This window comes from Bombus impatiens, unplaced genomic scaffold, assembly GCF_000188095.3.
Source record: "Bombus impatiens unplaced genomic scaffold, BIMP_2.2 scf_0142, whole genome shotgun sequence".
Classification (NCBI taxonomy): domain Eukaryota; kingdom Metazoa; phylum Arthropoda; class Insecta; order Hymenoptera; family Apidae; genus Bombus; species Bombus impatiens.
The window spans coordinates 1,955,001-1,974,527 of record NT_176561.1 but is presented as its reverse complement, the minus strand read 5'-3'; the positions used below and the strand labels follow the sequence as shown (position 1 = coordinate 1,974,527).

The window sequence follows — 19,527 nt, the reverse complement described above, 5'->3', positions numbered from 1 at the left end:
AATTTAGACAATTATTATTTCGAGGATAGATACGAAACAGTCGAAAATCAGAACCTCGTTTCATTAGCTCTAAACCTGATTGAAAATTATTTAAAAAATGAAAGGAACGCAGTCTTGTATCAAGAATTGTAAAAACTTTAAAAATCTTCTCAGATTCCCAAAGCTTACCGAGGACCAGTGAAACAATTATTATTTCGAGAATCGAAGCTTCGTTCTAGCTATAAATCTACCCTAGAACTACTAAAATGCATAAAGCTGTAATCTGTAAATTACAAGGAAAAAATTACAGGAAACTCCCTAAATACCCACAACTTCATGAACAACCCAATCTAAGAACTGCACATTAAGCCACGTTAAGACGCGATCGTAAACGCGGTGCACGTTGGTCAGGATTTAAAAAAACAAACAAAATGAAAAGATTTAGAATGGAAGAAAGCGAAAGAAAGAGATGCGAACAAGGGAGCAAGAATATAAAGGCGCGAGTTAACGGAGGCTGGAAAAGCTAGACAAAAGGGACTGAGTCTATTTCCCGCGTTGAAAGTGTTCCTGCTGGTAGCCGGGTAGTAACGTAGAGGTAGACGGGGTGCAATCTATTGTCAACCCTCTACCGAGGCCTGTAACAATGGTTCTCTGTGTCAGCGACGCTTTTCATCGCGGCGTAAACGCTATCGGTGACGCGAACACCGATCTTCGTGTTCCGCGAGATGAGGCCGAGAGAAAGACACCCCCACCGGATACTATCTCTTCAGCATCCTTCCTTTTCACCTTTCTCTCTCCATCTTTCTCTCTCTCTCTCTCTTTCTCTGTGCATTTATCTGCCTCTTAGCTGTCAAACCGATGACAAATCGATGGCTGTTACCCGATCGTGTAGATTTGCATGCGGCGGGATTGTTTAATGCGTGGCACGGTGGCTGAAAAAATAGCAAGCTCGTAAACGAATTTATCTATCCGCGTGACCGCGATCTTTAATGCTTCTTCGTGATGTCGTTCTTTGATAAGATGGAACAGATATGTGTCGAATGAATCTTTAAATTAGGAAGTTGGTAAGTAATATTGACGATGCGGATATAAATATTGATTGATTTTTTTTCTGTGATAGATGTTTGCGGATTATTAAGGAAAGTAAAATTCTATTGGGTTCTGTAGCGGCATATGCGTCTTAGGACGTTTCGATTCGAAGAAACCTCACGTAGTTGTTTTGCCACAGAGAATTAACATTATACGACGCACATAATGTAATAAACACACTCTGGACAAAGCAATTTCGCTGCTACGTGCAATCTACAACCGGCGACAGGTTCAAACCTTTCGGTATCCCCCTCGACCAGTATAAATAGACGACCATATCCTCCAGATACAGTCAGTCGCGCGAATATCAATATATTCAATATCAGTATCGAGTCAGTCAGTCAGTCAGTCAGTCAGTCAAGCGAATAAGTGCAACGAATCAGTCTAGCGAATCACTATAACAATTAGTATCAGTACCACGCAGATCAGTATCGCGCAATCTCATAATGAATATCATCAAGTGAGCAATGCTTGCGATTAACTTTGTATTCTACATTTTACAATATCTGTAAATATAGTTAATTGAATTAACTCGTCTCGCTATTAATTTGACCAACAATACGTCACTCCGTCCGCCACAGTTCTTTAATAAAATAAAAAAGAAATATTTAAATAGAGAATTTGGCGGGAGGATACTTACAATACAAGATGCGTAAATATAAAAATTAACCAGTTATTGTTCTTTGATAAATTTTTGCGAATCATCGAAGAAGGTGAGATCATGTTGGATTCCTTGATAAAATAGAGCAGGCATATGTCAAACTATAAAATCACGAGGCACAAGATTGAAACGATGAAAAGAACGCAGAAAGATCAAACAACGAGCCATCGGTTTAGCTGGCTCGAATTCTGATATTTACAAAATGTCGGAATAATCTATATGCTGTTAAATGTTGAGGTAGACAGATTTACGATCATCGAGAGACAATTTATTTCCTATTAACGCCTGCCTTGACATCTATACAAATGTCCAAGTGTCTCTGAATCGCTGGAAACATTAGTGCACGTTCCAAATCGACCATAGCCATTGGACGGTCGACAAACAATTTTTCAGGCGGCCTCAATTCGCCGGAGGAACAATTTCTCGTTGTAAATCAAACGGAAAATGGTTAGGTTTGCGTGCCAACTCGTCCTTCGCGATGTTCCTTAGTTATTAAAGCAGCGCTTAAGCCGTCAGGATGTGCATACGCGGCGATAAGCTGAGGCCTTAGCCCAGTTCACCCTAAGGAAATGGATACCATCGCGTGGGTGGACGATGTTACTATACGATAAAGACATCTTAAGCTGGAAACAAACACCAATTCCGAAGCCATTCGTTTGTAAATGCTGGACAGACCCGTTTAATTTGCAAATCTAATTTTATTTTCCATATCTTCGATCAAACTTGCGTGGAATAATTCAAAATCATAGACTTATTCTAAACTTGTGCAGAATAGTTTAAATTCTTAGATCAAACTTGCGTGGAATAATTTAAAATAGAATAATCGAAAAGTATAGTGGTAAAAATTTTTTATTGTTGAGTTGTTTATTGTATATTGTTTATTGTATATTGAGTTGACAATTAAGGAATATTCGTGCTAAAGTATTGGCATCGTAAATGAGATTAAAACGCTAAAGTTTATCAACGTATTTCATTATACCATAATGTCTAAAATAACATGTTCCAAAAACTCAAGTAATAACATGTCCTCAAAACTCGGACCCATCTCATGTCGCCGTGGAATGAGATATCATATCCATTGCCACTTTTATATTCAACGAGACCATGTAGAAAATGAGAAACGTGTAGGAATTTGAGGTAGAGCAAAGTGCACCACGCATTCCTCGTTCGTCGAATTTTTCTTCCCGTTGGCTGGCGAATCGCACGATTCCAGGTCAGCAGGTTCGATGATGGGGGTGGATGTTCAACGAGCAGCGTTTCCAACGTCGCGACGCTGCGGAGGATACTGGGCCGGCTGATTAAATTACACAAAAGTCTCTTTGACCGGAACCGGCCGATCGAGTTGGCATCGGCTGTAGGCATCGACCGCGCGGAAGGATGACAAACTTCGTTTCCGTCCTTCTGAATCTGTTTCACGGTCCAGCTGAGAGAGGAAGCTGTGTGGATGCTGAAGGGGATGGAAGAAATTGAGAATGAAAGGCTAAAGGGCCAAGTTTGAACGAAGAGAGGAAGAATACAGGAAACGTCGAGTAAAACGAAGGAAATTAGGGAATGGGAAAGTTCGGTTATAAAGAAGAGAAATAGAGAATCACTGGCAAGAATAAGAGAATTCGAAGAAAAAGTGGATTGATGAAACAGGGAGGAAGAAAGTTGCGGAATGGTCGAATTAAAACGAACAACTTCAGGTAAAAAGAAAAAAGTACTTAGAAAGGTTCGAAGACTTGTGAGATGAAAATAACAGAACAGTAGTGAATTAAAAAATCGTTGTTAATCATAATAGAAACATTTTAGTTCTTTGAATATTTATGTTCTACGATTCTTATGTTTTAAGCAGATAAATAGAATATTCTACATTTTTTCTCGTGCTCCGCTATACATGTGTATAAAAATAAAAATCGAAGAGAATGTATACTCGACAGGTAAAAGAATTTATACGGAATACGAATGAATAAACTAGCGGAAAAAGAAAATACAGAAGCAAAGAAAGCGACAAGGGAGTCATGGTATATGAAACAGTAGGAATCTAAAAGGAACGAAACAAGCCATTAAAGAAATGAAGAACAGAGGATACCGCGGATTATGGAAAAATGAAAAGGCGCGAATTTTAAGGAAAAAATGGAAAAAGAGAATGGTAATGGTTAAAAATGAAAAGAAAACAGAGGAGGAAACAAGGAATAAAAATCAATGAACACATTAAGTCGTTGCAAATGATTGACTTCATTTATATTGAAAATTATACTAATCGAATTATGATTTACCAGATTGAATATTTTGACCGTTCTATGTAGTAATGAAATGTCTATGTAATAATAAAATTAATCTATATGAATAAGATAATAAGTTAACATTTTTTAAATATAAATTTCCTTTTTTAAGTATTTAAAATCTATATGAATCCGGCGAAGGTTGTACGTACAAACAGCGAATCCCACGGAGCTGCTCGTACAAATCGTCGATTAATTCGACGAGTGACGTGCTATGAAATGCGATCGATCCGCTAAGCAAAGTAGAGAAGGATCATTTATCTCTCTATTTTTGTTACTCTCCCTCGTTTGATATACGGCCAACACGTTTGATGTTGCGCACTCTTTTGTGACTGCATTGTCGACATTTATGATTCTTTCTGATTTCTCATGCGAGCTTAACTCGTCCCTGGAGTAATCACAACCGGCTAGATTTAATCTGATATTTTCTGGTTACTGCTTCCATCATGGATAAAAATCAGCGATACATCGTCGATGAAATCATTCGCTGTAATCACGAATACGATTACGATACAGGAGGTTTTATCTGTTAGAAATTCTATTCGATATTAAACGGTTCTCCCTATATTTCATGCTACATTCCTTTTTTCTAGAATTTCTTTTGAACGTTAGTATTTTAATAGTATATGAAATTGAATCTCATGGGTGTGAAAAAAGAAGAAGATAGATTAAGATATTATTAAATTAAATTTCTGATTATCTTTTGTCCGGTACCGAATTTCCTTTCTACGTTTTCGAACTTATTAATTCGATTTATCCAAAAAAAACACGCGTTGAAAGTATAGGAAATGAAAATCAGTAGTCGTTGATATCTGCTCTTTAAGTGTCAATCAGAATTTTTCAAATTTTGCTTTCACGTTGACATTAATAACTTCTCTTCTCGATATGTGAAACGTAAATGGATTATTATCCGTGGAACAAGTCGTTTATGTATTGTCGCGTATTCGTTCAACTGAAAAATAAAACCATTAAATATGCAAATATAACGTATAATGATAGAAATTGGACTGCTAAGCTGTTCTAATTAATTGTTGATTAAAACAAAAATATTGTTCCCGTGGTTTATTAACAATTTTAATCGTTTTAACAATTTTATATAACTTTCTCTCAGAGGATGATTATCCAATGATAAATCGAACGCAACTGCTCCCTTCGAAGCCACAGTCGAATTTCGGTGTACGAATAAGATCTTACGATAGGAAACAAAAGAAAAAAGATCAAAACGAGAAATTCACTCATTCCATCTTCCTCGCGATCCATTTTCCACTTGCTTGACTACTACGGAAACGTATCGAGCATCCTTAAGTATCGATTCACCCACGACGTCGTTGCCTTTGAAGTATTTGCATCGCGTCTGTGCGAAGGGAGAACACGCGTGTGAACACGTCTACGAATCTCTGAAACCGATCCCAACGCCTCTTTTCATCCACGCCTCTCTTCTTCGACCAAATTTCCCTTTCGAATTATATTAAAGAATAATCCTGACATTAGTATGGCACTCTTCGAACACGTTGAAAATTCTCACTTTCTTGCCAGAGTTTCTTCTTTTCCTTCGGAATTGTGTTAAAGAATAATCCTAACACTTGTATAGTCTTCGAAGATAACGAAAATTTTCATTTTCTCCAGCCACAAATTCAATGTAATTTGTTTTCAAATTACATTGAAGAATGACACTTGTCTGTTATCCTTTGAACTGGAACAAATTTTCGCGATCTGGATCTTCGTCGATCATTCCTCAGGAAAGAATTCACGAGATCACTGTAACTTAACACATTCGCTGCCATCTTTGGAACTGCACATCCTTTTCACTTAACTTCCTTTTCTTTAAGAGATAACAACTATTCCAACGCTCTCTGCACTGCTTTTTTCAACTTTCGAAGCCATTTTGTCAAGAAGTAAAAGTTGTGTAAATAGTATTACGTAAATAATCACATCGACATGGTATATACGCCAGTAACAGCGAATGTGTTAACGAACAACAAAACTCGCAAATCGCTCAAAGAATATTCACAAAATTCGATCCACGCCATTAAAACAACAGCAGACCACGATGTATCGTTGATGAAAGTCAAACAGGTAGCTGGACTAGCTATACTCTGTACGTGTGATTTAGAATTTTGGATTTGGGTCAGTGAGTATGCGAGTATCCCAGACAATTTGCCCAAAATCGGTCCATCGTGTGGTAAAGGTGAGGGAAAACGCCAGATAGAGCGTGCGCTTCGTCCGTGTAGCTCTGCTGCTCGAACATGATGTCCTTATCCACCAGAGCTTTGTTCAGAGCCATAGATTGTTGGTAATGCACATTGTCGTCGCCGGTACCGTGTATCAGCATGTATTTTTTGCCACGAATTCCTTCTACCCTTCTGGCCACATCCGTGTGGTTGTAACCGTATAGATTATCCGCGGGAGTAGGCAACCCCATGAACCGTTCCGTGTACAAGGAATCTGCGATGGAAGATAATGTTTGGTTTTGTGACGTCAGACTATGAGTTAGAAGCAATTTGTTATAGTAGAGAATTATTGCGTTGGTACATTATAATATATATATATTGTAAATCATCGTGTTCCTTTTTCTCTATGCAATTTAAATTAAGGTAGATTAAGGTTTAAGTAGAAATGGATTTTCTGATTTGTATAAACCATTGGAAACTTATCCTTCGAAAAAAAATGGAAGATACTCTATTTTAAGAATAATCGTATCTATAAAATGTAGATCTGCAAAAATTGTAAAATTTTTTGAATTTCTTCGCAATTAACCGTGAAGATGGAGTAAATTAAAGTTGCTTTGTTGTAAGAAAAAATAATCGTATCGGTATATCCCTATATTTTGCAATTGTCTAGATATTTAGTAATTAATTATTGTGTTTTCCCGGAACCCAAGTGGAGGTGGTGTTAGATACTTATTAACGTGCCAATACGGTAATGGCATTACCGTAATAAATCCAGGAGGTCACAGGTGCGACTGATATACCGCATTTGAACACCGAGGCCTTGTCAGTAGCCAGCACCATGGCAGTAGAGAAGCCGCCATAACTCCAACCCCATATCGCGGTTCTGTTTGAATCGATCCACGAATACGTCTCTTGCAGTACCCTAAAAATCATACGCATGCTGAAATTCCTACTATTAGGAATTTTCTACTGTTCCTATCAAAATTAATTTTTTAGCAACTTTCATTTCAAAAATTACATAAAATGGAATTCCTGAAATGCTAAATTGCTCATTTTACTTGGACTTTTGCCAGAATACCATACAAAGGATATAATTCTACAAAGTTATTTATGTAAAAAAATTTGTAATTAAAGAGTTAAAGTAAAATATTAAAACAGACCGACGATTTTTTTTTAATCTCTACCTAAATAAATAAAATGTAATGCCAAAAGAGTTATTGTTATAATATGCAGACGTTTCTTCCTTTTCAAACGTGCCTTCCTACCATATCAGATATGAGAGGTTCTGTCGTATTCTCAAAAGAATCTGAACATTTGCTTTTCTCAAACAAATAAGGGAAATCTAAAAATTGTAAAACCTGAATCTACCTAGTAACAGCAATTTGATCCTCGATTTCCACGGTGCCAAGTCGTCGATAAATTTCGAACAACATCTTGCTACCCTTATAAGCTGACCCACGACCATCGATGCGACCATAAATTACGCTCCTGTTGGTCACCATGTACGATTCGAAACCAAACGATGCCTCATTGGTGACCCTAACAGTGTTTGGACCGGCGTAACTGTAAAAGTGAAAAGAAAAATAAAAAATTCGGGGAAGATAAATTAATGAAACGTCGTACTAACGCAAGAACTATACTGCGATTGGAAATAGAGATCAAGAATCTCTCTCTTTCCCTCTCACGTGCAGATCAATCATACTTAATAATCTCGAACGGTGGAAAACGAGTTTCAGGATTAAGGAACCACTTGGTCTCGCGGATTTTTGCTCGCAACGGTGCAACGATAATCGGAAAATCGAACAGCCACCGCATTCCGAACGTGACTCGAGATAGATTACGAATGGATTCCAACCTCTCGGAAGCATATACGTCCCTTCATTTGTGTGCTTGGATTATTATCTCTTGCTTGTTATTATCGATTCGAGAGAAATGTATTCGGAACGCTTTTATGCTCATAAAGACAAGAATTATAGTTTTTATTCTTTTTTAAGTCGCTGTTGTAACGCTCCTAATTGATATCATGGAACACATAGTTTGAATTAATTCCTTCAGGATTGAATGTTTTTTAAATTTTCTTTTCAATTATTAATAATAGAGACACATTGTTTCGATATTTACGTATATATAGATATATAAACTTACACGTTGATTAATAAAGGGTACGATTTCTTCTCGTCAAAATCAGGCGGCAGAGAAAGTTTAACTTTATTCTTGTATCCATTAACAGTGACATAGAAATTTCTAAAGATAGGCTGCGTGCGGGTTGCCAGTTTTTGTCTCAGTGGTCGATTTTCCTCCCAATTAAAAATACGTTTATGATTGGCGTTCATAATCGTGATGAATAATGGATCCGGACCAGAACAAGACAGGGCATAGTTCGAGCTATCGATAGAGAAGTACGCGTAGGCATAAGTGCAGCGATTTCCTGTAAAGCAATCGATATTTTTCAAAATAAATCGCATAACATATATGGATAATACGTTTATTCATCAATATTGGGAAACTTTTCCTGAACAACGATATATGTATTCGAAACCCATTCCCAAGTTTCAAATACTTGCCCTCAGGAGAAAAGACGTTACAGGACAAACAAACAGGTGCCCCATTGCCATCCAACTGCACCGAGTACACATTTCTATGCGAAGGTTCATCGAGCTCATTGCCCAAATAATAAAGTCTCTTCCTGGCGTGATCCACCGCTAGGATGGAAATAACTTCCTTAGCTCCTGGCGTCAAATCTTTTTCGCCAACCAGCTTCCCATCCTTGTACTCGAACCTAGTCGCATGTTGGAACCGTCCAGCCGGCGTTCCAGAATCCTGAAGCTTCACAATGATAACATATTCATCGTGAAAGACGAGAGGTAGAATGCGAAGCCAGCCCTCATTTTCCTCCTCGTAGTAAATATTACTGTTGTTACCCCTTAAGTCGTAGAGAACTATCTGAGCTTTGTTCTGCACGCGGTTCGTCCAGGTGACAGTAACTTGGTGATTGGTCCTCCAGTTCACGGTGTAGAGAACGCAGTCTCTGTGAAAGAAAAACGCGTTTGGAAAAATTCCTAAATTTTTATCTTAATTATCTTATTCATAAGCTAGGGATTTTTATTGAAAGCTCGTGTTTTCATGATCACAATTAGGTAACCCATTGACCATCAAGCAAAAAAATAATGTGTTGGTCGATCGCTATTCTGAAGTTAAATTCATGTAGTATATATTAATGTTAAACGAACGTGTAAGTAACCGAACAATTGTAAGAACGGAACCTTAATCCTTGTGAGATACTCACGTGCCAACAATATCAGTAGGAGGCTCAAGATTGAGTAATTCAGAGGACCAATTGTCCAAATCAACGACGCTCATTGATACAACTGGATTTGGACTGCCTGCCTAAAATTTGAAAAATTATATGTTTATACCTAAACGACATTAACAAAGAAATAACCACGAGCTGTTAAATATTATTTAATTTTTAATTAGATTTTTAAATTGGATAATTAGAATTTTGTAATAATTGATATTTATCGTTCTTAATTAAATATTATATGCGTAATACTTCCCTGCAAAAAATTACACTAAAGAAGATGAATAGAATTTTACGAAAGAGAACACAAGTAAATGATACATGTGTTTCACATTGAAATTTCTCCGCGTATAAAATAAAAATTGCTTTCACAAGTGGTCCAACATCGAATTGAAGCAGTTTTTCGCCATTGTAATACAACTACGAGAGAATAGGTCTGTTAGAAGAAAAAACTAACGGTTAAACGCTACGACGACCGCAAGATAACCCTTTTCATCCCCTTTTAAACCCCGCAACGACGCCGTAAGGATAGCTTGAGCTTCCTAATCTCGTCTTTTAACGACTGTAAAACTGTGTTACTTGTATCCGAGCAGACTGACTAAAGCAAAAGGCCGATTATCCGATTCGATTGATTCTTCCTTATTAAATTCCCATTTTCGATTCTATACGTTCCGGAAATTGTTAACAACAAAAATAACTACCTTTGGATATTTGATTTTTATCTCCTTCGGGTATTGATCTTTCATATTTCCTGGAGATCCATACTTTGGTATTTCGATATCTTTCACGTTCGTATCATTGAAAGTAGCAAAAGCAAGGTGTCGTCCATCGGGAGAAAGCCAGAGAGCCGAAGCAGAAGCTAATACTTCCTCTGTAAACGTTAACACGTGAATTATTTCGATTATTCTATCGATTAATCAAACTAATAATTTCATCCTAATGGAGAATTAGAATTTTACAATTAGAATTTTTCTAACATTAACGCGTTAAAGTTGTCATTGAACACTTTTATGTTAGCAAGATAATAAATGAGGGATTCACATTATCTGTTCGACCATTCTTTTCGATTACCTTCGTAAACCCAATCAGGTACTCCGTTATAAACGGTGTCGAGCACACCCGTGTTCGTTATTCTTCGAATATGACTGCCCCCCTCGGAGAACACTTGGTAATAGATATCGTTCTCGTGAACATAAATCAAAGCGTTCCTCGTGGGCGACCACTTGAACAGAGGTATGCGATCGCCATTCGCAATTCTCGTGTACGTTCTACGTGAATAAAAGCAAGGAAATATAAAAACGGAAACGTATACAAATTAATAAAGATTAACTTTTTGATAATAATTTAACAAGAAAATCTTGAATTTTTTTTATTAATCTGCAATTAGGAATACTACAGTTAGAAGTCTGATAAATTGTTATTGATATTTGTAATATTTTATTTTTACACGAATACTGACAAATTCGAAATATATAACTGAAACTAACTGAACGAACATTAACTTTATCATTATCGCTACTGGCATGTTGCATTGTTTTGTAATTTGATTTATCACGGTGCCGTTAAAATTGTCGGTAATGTAAAGTAGATAGTTTACCTGGTTTTAGTGTTGTATACGTCGCACCTTTGATACAGTGAATACCGGAAACCCTGGAGATCGATAACTTATATATCTTTTTATACTCAAAGAACAGAGATGGAATTTTAACCGTCGCGCTAGTAAAACGTTTACGATACGACCGATCGGAACTTGTAGCATGCGAAAATTATATACTCACGTTTGCATAGTCATGACCAATCGCAACGAAAGAATTGTCGAAGGAAAAGCTTATGGAAGGCTTCTCGTAATCGACCTGAAACCACATTAATATTCATTAATAAAACATCAAACAAACATCAAATCGAAACAGAAGTCAAGATAACGAAGAACAATCATTTCCGAAAATTTGAAAATATCAATGTTTGAAAATCGAAAAATCTGAATATTTGTGCGTTTGACAATTTTGACGAATATTTGGAAATTCGGAAATTTAAAAACTTGAAAATCTTTCAATTTCTAAATTTAACGATTTCAAGACGTGGAAATATGAAAATTTACGATTCGTCTTCCACGTTGTCGAGCAGATTTTTAATCAAAACACCTGTCAAAATTAGCGAAGAAGAATCGTGATACATTTGACAAGAAGGATCGAGTAACGATTCGTCTACCATTTTATCGGCATAGTGGTAAGCGGAAATTGATCCCTGGAGTACAGCAAGTATTCGAAATTGGGAGCAATATCAAGGTATCGGGGCAGTATGGTTGGACAAATGCTTGAGTGATTTGGAGTATCGATACTATTGATTTCGTGTCAAGTTATCGGATACGTTACGACACGATAAATCTTAGATTGTTCGGAACGATCGATACATTATCGTGGTATTAATTCATCGAACGTCGAAATGCTATGTCATGCTTCGATCTTCCTTGAGGGCGTGAAATGGGAAACATTTTCACGTTTTGTATTTCACGAATGATATTTTGTATTTCGTTCTATGCTCTCTGAACCATATTTCAATATTCGAATATTTCAGAATTTGAAAGTTTATAGGTTTGTATGTAACAAAACTTGAAAAGTTAAAAACTTGCAAATTTCGGATAAACATTAGAAATTGTATTTGTTGAACCGAGAACAAGACTGGGACGCAAAAATGCGAAAACCGTAGCAGGATTGATAGGAAAACGTTTGAAAAATCTTATTTATAATGTATAATTTGGAATGATTTTAGTTCGGAATGATCAGTAAACGTTTAGCTGGAATATCGCTAAAAAAGACGCAAACGCTTCGAGACCAGGGAAAATTGAAGAGAAAATGTTAGACATCGTGTTTCTTAAATCAACAACGTTCGATGTTGATTCATGGCCAAAAGTGGACAATGTAATTCACCGGTTAAGAAGCTGGTAAACGCTGAGAATTTTCGTACGATTAATTAAACGTAACCGTGTTATTTGTACGTGTCCCCGATCGAGCAAAAGGGAGAGCCCGACATTCAAGCAATTTGTTCTTGAAATTGAAACGTAATTTCTCGAAAGCCCGCTGCCCACATCCAATAGAATTTCCAAATTGCTTAAATAATTAAAGTACTGAATGAAATATTGTAGAAATTCGAAAATATCAGATATCATCTTCAACATTCTCTTCCAAATTTTCTATATTCTTTTATATTGTTTTATTGGATATTTAATTTCTTGGTATTCAAAAAATAAATAGCATTTACTAAAATAAAGAATCTTTTAAAAATTTGAATAAATTTGATTTTTGAGTATTTCGTTCGGATAATAAATAACGACTAATATGACATGATTTCATTCTTTCCAATTGTAACATCAATCGTAATTCGTTACATCCATCTTAATATTAGGTTGTCCGGAAAATGTTTCTCTTTCGCAAACGTGTCTTTTACAACAATGAACGTGAAACCAAGTCTGTGAAATGTCGCGGTGTTTATCTCAACAGAACAAAATGGATCGTACGTAATTCGACAAAATAATATAAAACAAAAAACGCTGTGCGTCTATTATTTCCCCATAAAACGAAAGAAACTTTTCGGACAACCTAATATGTACCTATGTGTATATTATATTTTTGATTACAGCCAACATATGCATTGTTCTCTATCCTCTCACAATTATCACAATCATTTAAATTTAAAATATTTATAAAAAGTTCAAGACGAAAATTACATCTTGCTTTTGATCGTGGACTATTTCTAATTTGCAAAAAGGCAAAGGACCTTCTATGTATTTCTGTTCCAATACGAAACTGATAAATTTCTCCTGATCCCAAAGCATATATATGCTACATATACATATGTATACTTATATACATATATATATATGTGTGTGTGTATGTGTGTAGGTAAAAATACACCATATAGCATATACGTGTATAGGTGAAAATAGATCAAATAAATCATACCATAACGGAAGAATCCAAAAGGACCCAAGTGGTTCCCTTAGTCACGTCAAATACGTGAATGTTACCGATGTAATTATCGGAATAAAGGATTTCCGTGTCTGTTTCCCAAGTAGCATTGAAGCTGTTCGCCCGAAAGCTTTGATCATAAGTCTCTTCCAGCTTGAACGGAACCCTAACAGCATGATGATCATTGCCCTCCGAGGATTCGTATCTGCCCACGTCCTTGTCGATCACTTGTGGAACTATATCGGAAAGACGGGAACACTTAGTATTTTCTTACGAACAGAACCAAAGGAGGAAAGTGAAGGAAGAGGAAGAAAAGACAAGGAGGAGATCAATCGCGAATTGATAGAACGAGGCTGGAAAAATGTCGAGTAATGCTAAAATTTCGGAACTGTACGAGTTTCTTGATATAGGTAGACTGATTAATTGCGAATTTATTATTCATCGAGCCACATGTGGGTCAAAGCTGTGACTCAGAATATCCGTGATCCACATACATGTCAGAGTTGTTTAGGTTTAGGTGTCCATAATCTGCATACTCTTCGAGAGAATTTTAATGGTTCGAGTGGCGCAAGTCATTAGGGAAATTTCATGGAAAATTGCCAAACGATGAAGCAATAGTGCTTGATTTATTCCGTATTGAAATTAGAATTAGCAATCGGTATAATCACGTTATTTCTGCATTTTTCCATTCTACTTCGCGGTATACTACTATATACATTATCCCTCATAAACAAATTGTCCATCTTTATTTCTTCAAATTCCGATTTCTAAGAGTACGATTTCAAAAAAAAACGGAACAGTTTAAAACAGTTTATTTCATCCACTCAATATTATAACAAGTATGTTATACTTCTTTTTACATTATACCGATTATTTCAACGCAATTATACTTTTCGTTTTCAAAAGTGTCTTGCATTTGGCAACAGTATGAAACAATTGTTAAAAAACAAGATAACCATCGTCATACGTTTAGATCAACGATTTCTGGCGTCACCGTAGCGTCGAAATCGTAACAGGCAGAAAGTATACGGAATAGGGCTACAATTAAACTTATCTCCAAGCAAATAACGCAAATCGGTGAAGAGCATTAGCCCGATTCCCGTCGATCTCGAGGCACCCGGCTGTATCCCGAGACGTCCGGTCCCTAAGCGGCTCAACGGAAGCGCGATTATCTCTTGAGGACAAAGAAGCGGAAGACTTACTGGATTTTCCAGCAACAAGGACGACCAGGAATCCGTGCAGCACCAGTATCAGCTGTGGCAGTATCTGGAAAAGATTTCGTTCCCGTTGAAAGAGACCATAAAAAGACAGAGAAAAAAGGAGGTCGAAGAAAAAGAATCCTCGCATCTGGAATTCCATTCCTCTCTCCGTGCTGCTCTGTCCGCGACACCTCGTCAGGATACGGCGAGGCGAAGAAGGAAAGACGGATTTATAGAACATGTTGAAGGCGTTCGACCCCGGAGACAGCAACACGTGCATCGCATAAAGGTTTCGCGTCGACGATTTCGCGAGCTTAGTAAAATCCGCGAAATTGCTGTCGCGAAATTGCTGGACGACTCCTGACCAGATTTGTTAACCCTCCGACGGGCAAGATGGCTGTGATCGTCGTTTTCTTAAGCCCTTCACATCTATAGACAAGATATCTCGCTATATGGCGAAATGAAAATCATAGTAGCGCAAGTAAATATTTTGAGAATTTAGATTTAGTCGCGTATTATGACAATTAAAATGATTATTTCATTAGTTCCAGAATGAATTAAGATAGAATCGGGTCGATGAAGTCTGAAGAACGGTACGAATTCAAGAAATACATTTTGAGACGTGTCACAAAATATCATCAAGGTATTATTTTTATATCGATTAGATATCATCCATCGATGCCTCGCTGATTAATTTTTGATCTGAAGTTTTCAAACGAGACATTTATAGAAACCTTTTATAAACATATTATGTGTGTTATACGTCACTTTTGAAATACTTATTAACGTTTTATTTCTTACTAATATTTTAAAGTATCTATCTTTTGTCTCTTATAATATAATTATATTACTTATTATACGTCGTCGAGTTACAAAGGGATTGTCACGAGGGATTAAAGCTAAAGACAATCTCCTTTATCGATCACGCTCCTGAATTATAATAGAAACTGGTCTACATTGAGTTGGAGTTAAGAAAGGAGGACAATTCGCGAACTGGAAATATAACAATGAGATGATAGATAAGAAAAGAAGGATCAACGAACGATGTTGCACGATAAAGAAAAGTTGAACCAGGAAAGGAGTAATAGGACTTTTCCGTTTGGTTGTGAATCTTTTAGGAGACATCAGGATGGAATAGATCACGTTGAGAAAGTCCGTTGGTCAGCACAAGTATCTCGTGAATGATATAAGGTTAGTGGAATTCTCGTTCGAAGAGGATCAGGTTTAAGACACATACTAGGTATACCAGGTATTCTTAAATTTCTAAATTTAAAGCGAAGGAGAAAAGACTCCACTTCAAAGTCATTTTCAGGAAGAAACTACTAATTTTTATCCTTAACATTTCTGCAAAATTAAAAATTAAATTTCTTATCTAACTCGTTAATTCGATCATCTTTTAACCACAAATTTCTATATTTTCAAAATTAAAATTAAAGTAGATCGATTTTAATTCGCTTAATAATATAAATATGATATTATTTAATCCGTACACAAATAAAATTATACATTAACTGTCCAGCAATAACATCGTTGATATCTCTGTTATCTATCGGTATCTAAGTAATATTGTTGATACACAGTATCGAAGTTGGATGGAATTGTTTTTTAAAAAACTCGAGCCTAAAAACACTTACTCGAATTACTCGGTTATAACATTCTCACGATTTAAGATACAGCCTAATAAAAATAAACTTCAAACCGTAAAGACATTGAAAATTTTAGAACTTGTACTATGGCTATCGAAAGTCAAAAGTCTGCGATAAAAGCAAGCGTTTCTTTTTCGTTCAAGTAAGAACAGTAAAAAAAAAAAAGAAAAGAAAAATACAGCGAAAAATTAAATATTCTTTGCATGTACGAAACCTGGAGGAAAATGTTCGAAGTTCCCCTCGTTAAATGAAAACCAACTGACAGACCAAAGCTGGTTTGAAATTATAAAATTGCATTTTCTCATTCATCGCCGATATATTTACTTATTTCATAAGCAATGAGTGCCTTGATTTAACGAAGAAAATCTTTGAAAGTTCCAGCTCAGCGAAATTTCATTAAAGTTACCCGATTTATCGTTACAATCCCTATTTATGAAATATGGAACACCTATTCATTAAAAATATTGGCTAATACGGTTAATCTCTAATTTAACCAATTAACGTCAAACGTACACGTTGCAGGTTAACTTTTGTTTGTTCACCTTGGTTCGTCGAATGCATTGCAAACACGATGTGTAAAAATTGTTAATAATTCTCTCAAGATTATTAATCTTCCGATCAAGCAACAAATATAATCTTGGAATAAAAGTAGCTGTTTTGATTTATCAACCCGTCTTTTTTCTTTTTCACGATCACGTTGTATGTTCGCGTTTCCAACCTCTTTTTCCGCGAGATTTCTTCCAAAAGCGACGCATCGTCGACGATAAATCGAGGCACGCGAAACTTCTTCATCCATGCGACGAAAACAACTGGAAAGAAAAGTTGTCGAATCGATACGATTCTTTGGAAGAAAACGGAATTCGAAAATGTCGGTCGATTACGGGATCGGCAATTATCTTCAGGGTGTCTTGCTTTTAACACGATCGTTTCTTCCTTTTTTGTTATTAGAACGCGTGCGATCGTCGTAAAACCGGTTACACGAAGAGTCTACCTAAATATAGATTACCGTGTAAACGAGAAAAATAATACAGGTGATACAGTTAATCCAAAAAAAAATTGTCTTCTAAACATGTAATAATCCCTTACTTTTATCTCTTATCCATGTAATTTCTAAATTTGTAAACAAACTCGCTTAAATGTAATCCCTGGTAATATTTCGATAGCAGCTGATGTATTAAAAATCAACGTATCACATATTGTTACAATTACTGCCTCGATAAAAATGAATACTCTGTCACCTATTCCTATACAACGACTTATCGGTATTCACATGACATCCATATCACATAAAAAGAGCAAAATTACATAATGAGACTGATAATTTAACGTGTCACGAGACTCGACACATTCAAAAAACAAATAAAAATGGAGAAAAGAAAAAAGTCAGCGAATTTCATTGATAAGTGATAGTGACCTCCACTTCAATCGATTAGACGATAAGAACAACAGGTCGATCTTAATTACTTCTACAAACTATATAATCACGTGAATAGCGGAAGAGATTGAAGAAAAAGCTTGCTCTCCGATAACCTACCCGGTTCCACGACATAGCGAACACGTAGCAGGGTCCGTCGATGTCGATTTCCCTATCGTGTGATTCCTTCTAGTGACGATCGAGAGATCGACACGGCTCGATGAATGTCACGGGTGCGTCGAACACAGACTGATCCATCACGTAGTTTTCCGATGTGCCGGAGGCCGCGATCACTCCCACCTCCGACGATCAACACGGGGCATTCCCTCATAGTACTCGATCTTGGCCTCAGTCTTTTTCCTCCTTTCTAGTTTCGTTAATTCTCCGGTTATCGCTACGATCCACTGATAAGGACATCTTCTCTTTATCTGTATATCGCGAACTGTGAGTATTCGATCGAGTTCGTATATGGAGTTTGATGAGTAAGGAAAATACGATGATGGATTAAGAAAGAATTGGTCATCTTGCATATGAAAGATTTTGTCTAATGATGTTGAATTAGCGAAGAGGTAGATGCATCGAAAGATTTGTATACAGTCGTGCATATAGCGTTGTATTATGACTGGGGTTTTAACGTCTTCCGTAATGGATTTGCTAAAGCTGGAAAGATAACGAAAATATATTTTTCCAAGGAAAATAATGTATACGTTGCTCTGCTGTCCAAACTTTGGCTGTATGTGGAAACTTTGACAGATTTATACTCCATAGTACTTGAACTCGACCGAAGTATATAAAATAATAATGAATTAGTAATTAAAAGCAGCACTTACTACCTTTTTGTAGTATCGTGAATTATAATTATATATATTATAAATTTAAATGACTTCTTCAAAGGTTTAGTAACAATGTTTTTTTTCTAGTTATTCTACATCTGCTGTACGACTACTATGTATTCACATAACACTACTTACGTCACGTTTAGTATATTTTTTATCAATTTGCTAAAAATCTTCTTGATATACGAAAATGAACAAATCGAAAGTTGCAGAGCTCATAAGTTAGAAAATAGCACTGCGAAGTTTGACAATTTCAAACACAATCATTATTATTCCGTATCGACTTTTAGAAGTCAATCTGACCACATCAGTTGCTCAACGATAACGAATACGCTTTAAACTCAAAAGCTTTGAGTTCAGTACTTTTTTATTCAGTTTTGTAGGAAATTAGTTCTGTATCAATACTTTCGTTCATTACTACATAAGCCAACATTACTTTAAAAGGTTAAGTAACGTTTAATTTAAATTTTAATTCGAATTTAATCTCTTCTTAACCCTCTGAATTTAATTATACCATTGATAACATCATAGCTTCCATTTACCTATTTATTTATATTACCAGAAATATAAAATTGATCAAAACAATACCGTAATATTCGATTGCAGACAAAACAGTAAGATAATCCTCCTTTGGAATCATCGGTTCTATAAAAAAAAATGATCGCAACTATGTAACACAAAAAATCAAATTTGGGCGATATATCAAAACGAAAAAAATAAATAAATAACATGTAGAATGCAATTCCATTCAGTTAATGTCAAAAAAGAATGAAACGAGGGGAAATCGAACGGATTAACGTCGGCTGGAATCTGGCGACGTGAGCGCAGACACTTCACATTCTTTCCCCGTCGTCGGTTGTCACTAATAATCCTGATTCACGGGCCAACGCTGTCAATAACTTCGTAAAGCTTTACGAAATTCTGCCGCTGTAAATCGCGGTTATCGAACGACAACTCATCGTCGCTGCGGAGATCGTCGCTCGGTATTGCAAGTTGCAACGC

The 19,527-nt window shown here is 36.3% G+C and overlaps 1 protein-coding gene across 2 annotated transcripts; it reads right to left on the bottom strand.

Moving 5' to 3' along the window:
• Positions 1-5,040: 5,040 nt before the first annotated feature.
• Positions 5,041-18,531, bottom strand: LOC100740407 (venom dipeptidyl peptidase 4). 2 transcript variants are annotated; one of them, XM_003487191.4, is made up of 13 exons: positions 17,810-18,531; positions 14,633-14,696; positions 13,425-13,666; positions 11,244-11,318; positions 11,063-11,115; positions 10,537-10,733; positions 10,167-10,336; positions 9,451-9,551; positions 8,729-9,192; positions 8,310-8,592; positions 7,533-7,727; positions 6,926-7,086; positions 5,041-6,438 (listed from the first exon to the last, which is right to left on the bottom strand). In XM_003487191.4, exons 1-13 carry the CDS (start codon positions 17,822-17,824, stop codon positions 6,122-6,124), a joined length of 2,337 nt encoding a protein of 778 aa, XP_003487239.1. In that variant the 5' UTR covers positions 17,825-18,531; the 3' UTR covers positions 5,041-6,121. The 2 variants fall into 2 exon arrangements, with proteins under 2 accessions (XP_003487239.1, XP_024221352.1); XM_024365584.2 differs by lacking the exon at positions 14,633-14,696 and having other exon boundaries at positions 17,810-18,321.
• Between the last annotated feature and the right edge of the window lie 996 nt (positions 18,532-19,527).

What these genes read in the sequence shown, in the direction of transcription:
- LOC100740407 (XM_003487191.4), bottom strand. An exon ending in CCTTGTTGCTGGAAAATCCA is followed by an intron (nt 13,667 to 14,632) that starts GTAAGTCTTCCG and finishes TTTCCGATATAG; the next exon opens with TTCCACAAGTGATCGACAAG. An exon ending in GATCAAATTGCTGTTACTAG is followed by an intron (nt 7,087 to 7,532) that starts GTAGATTCAGGT and finishes TATGATTTTTAG; the next exon opens with GGTACTGCAAGAGACGTATT.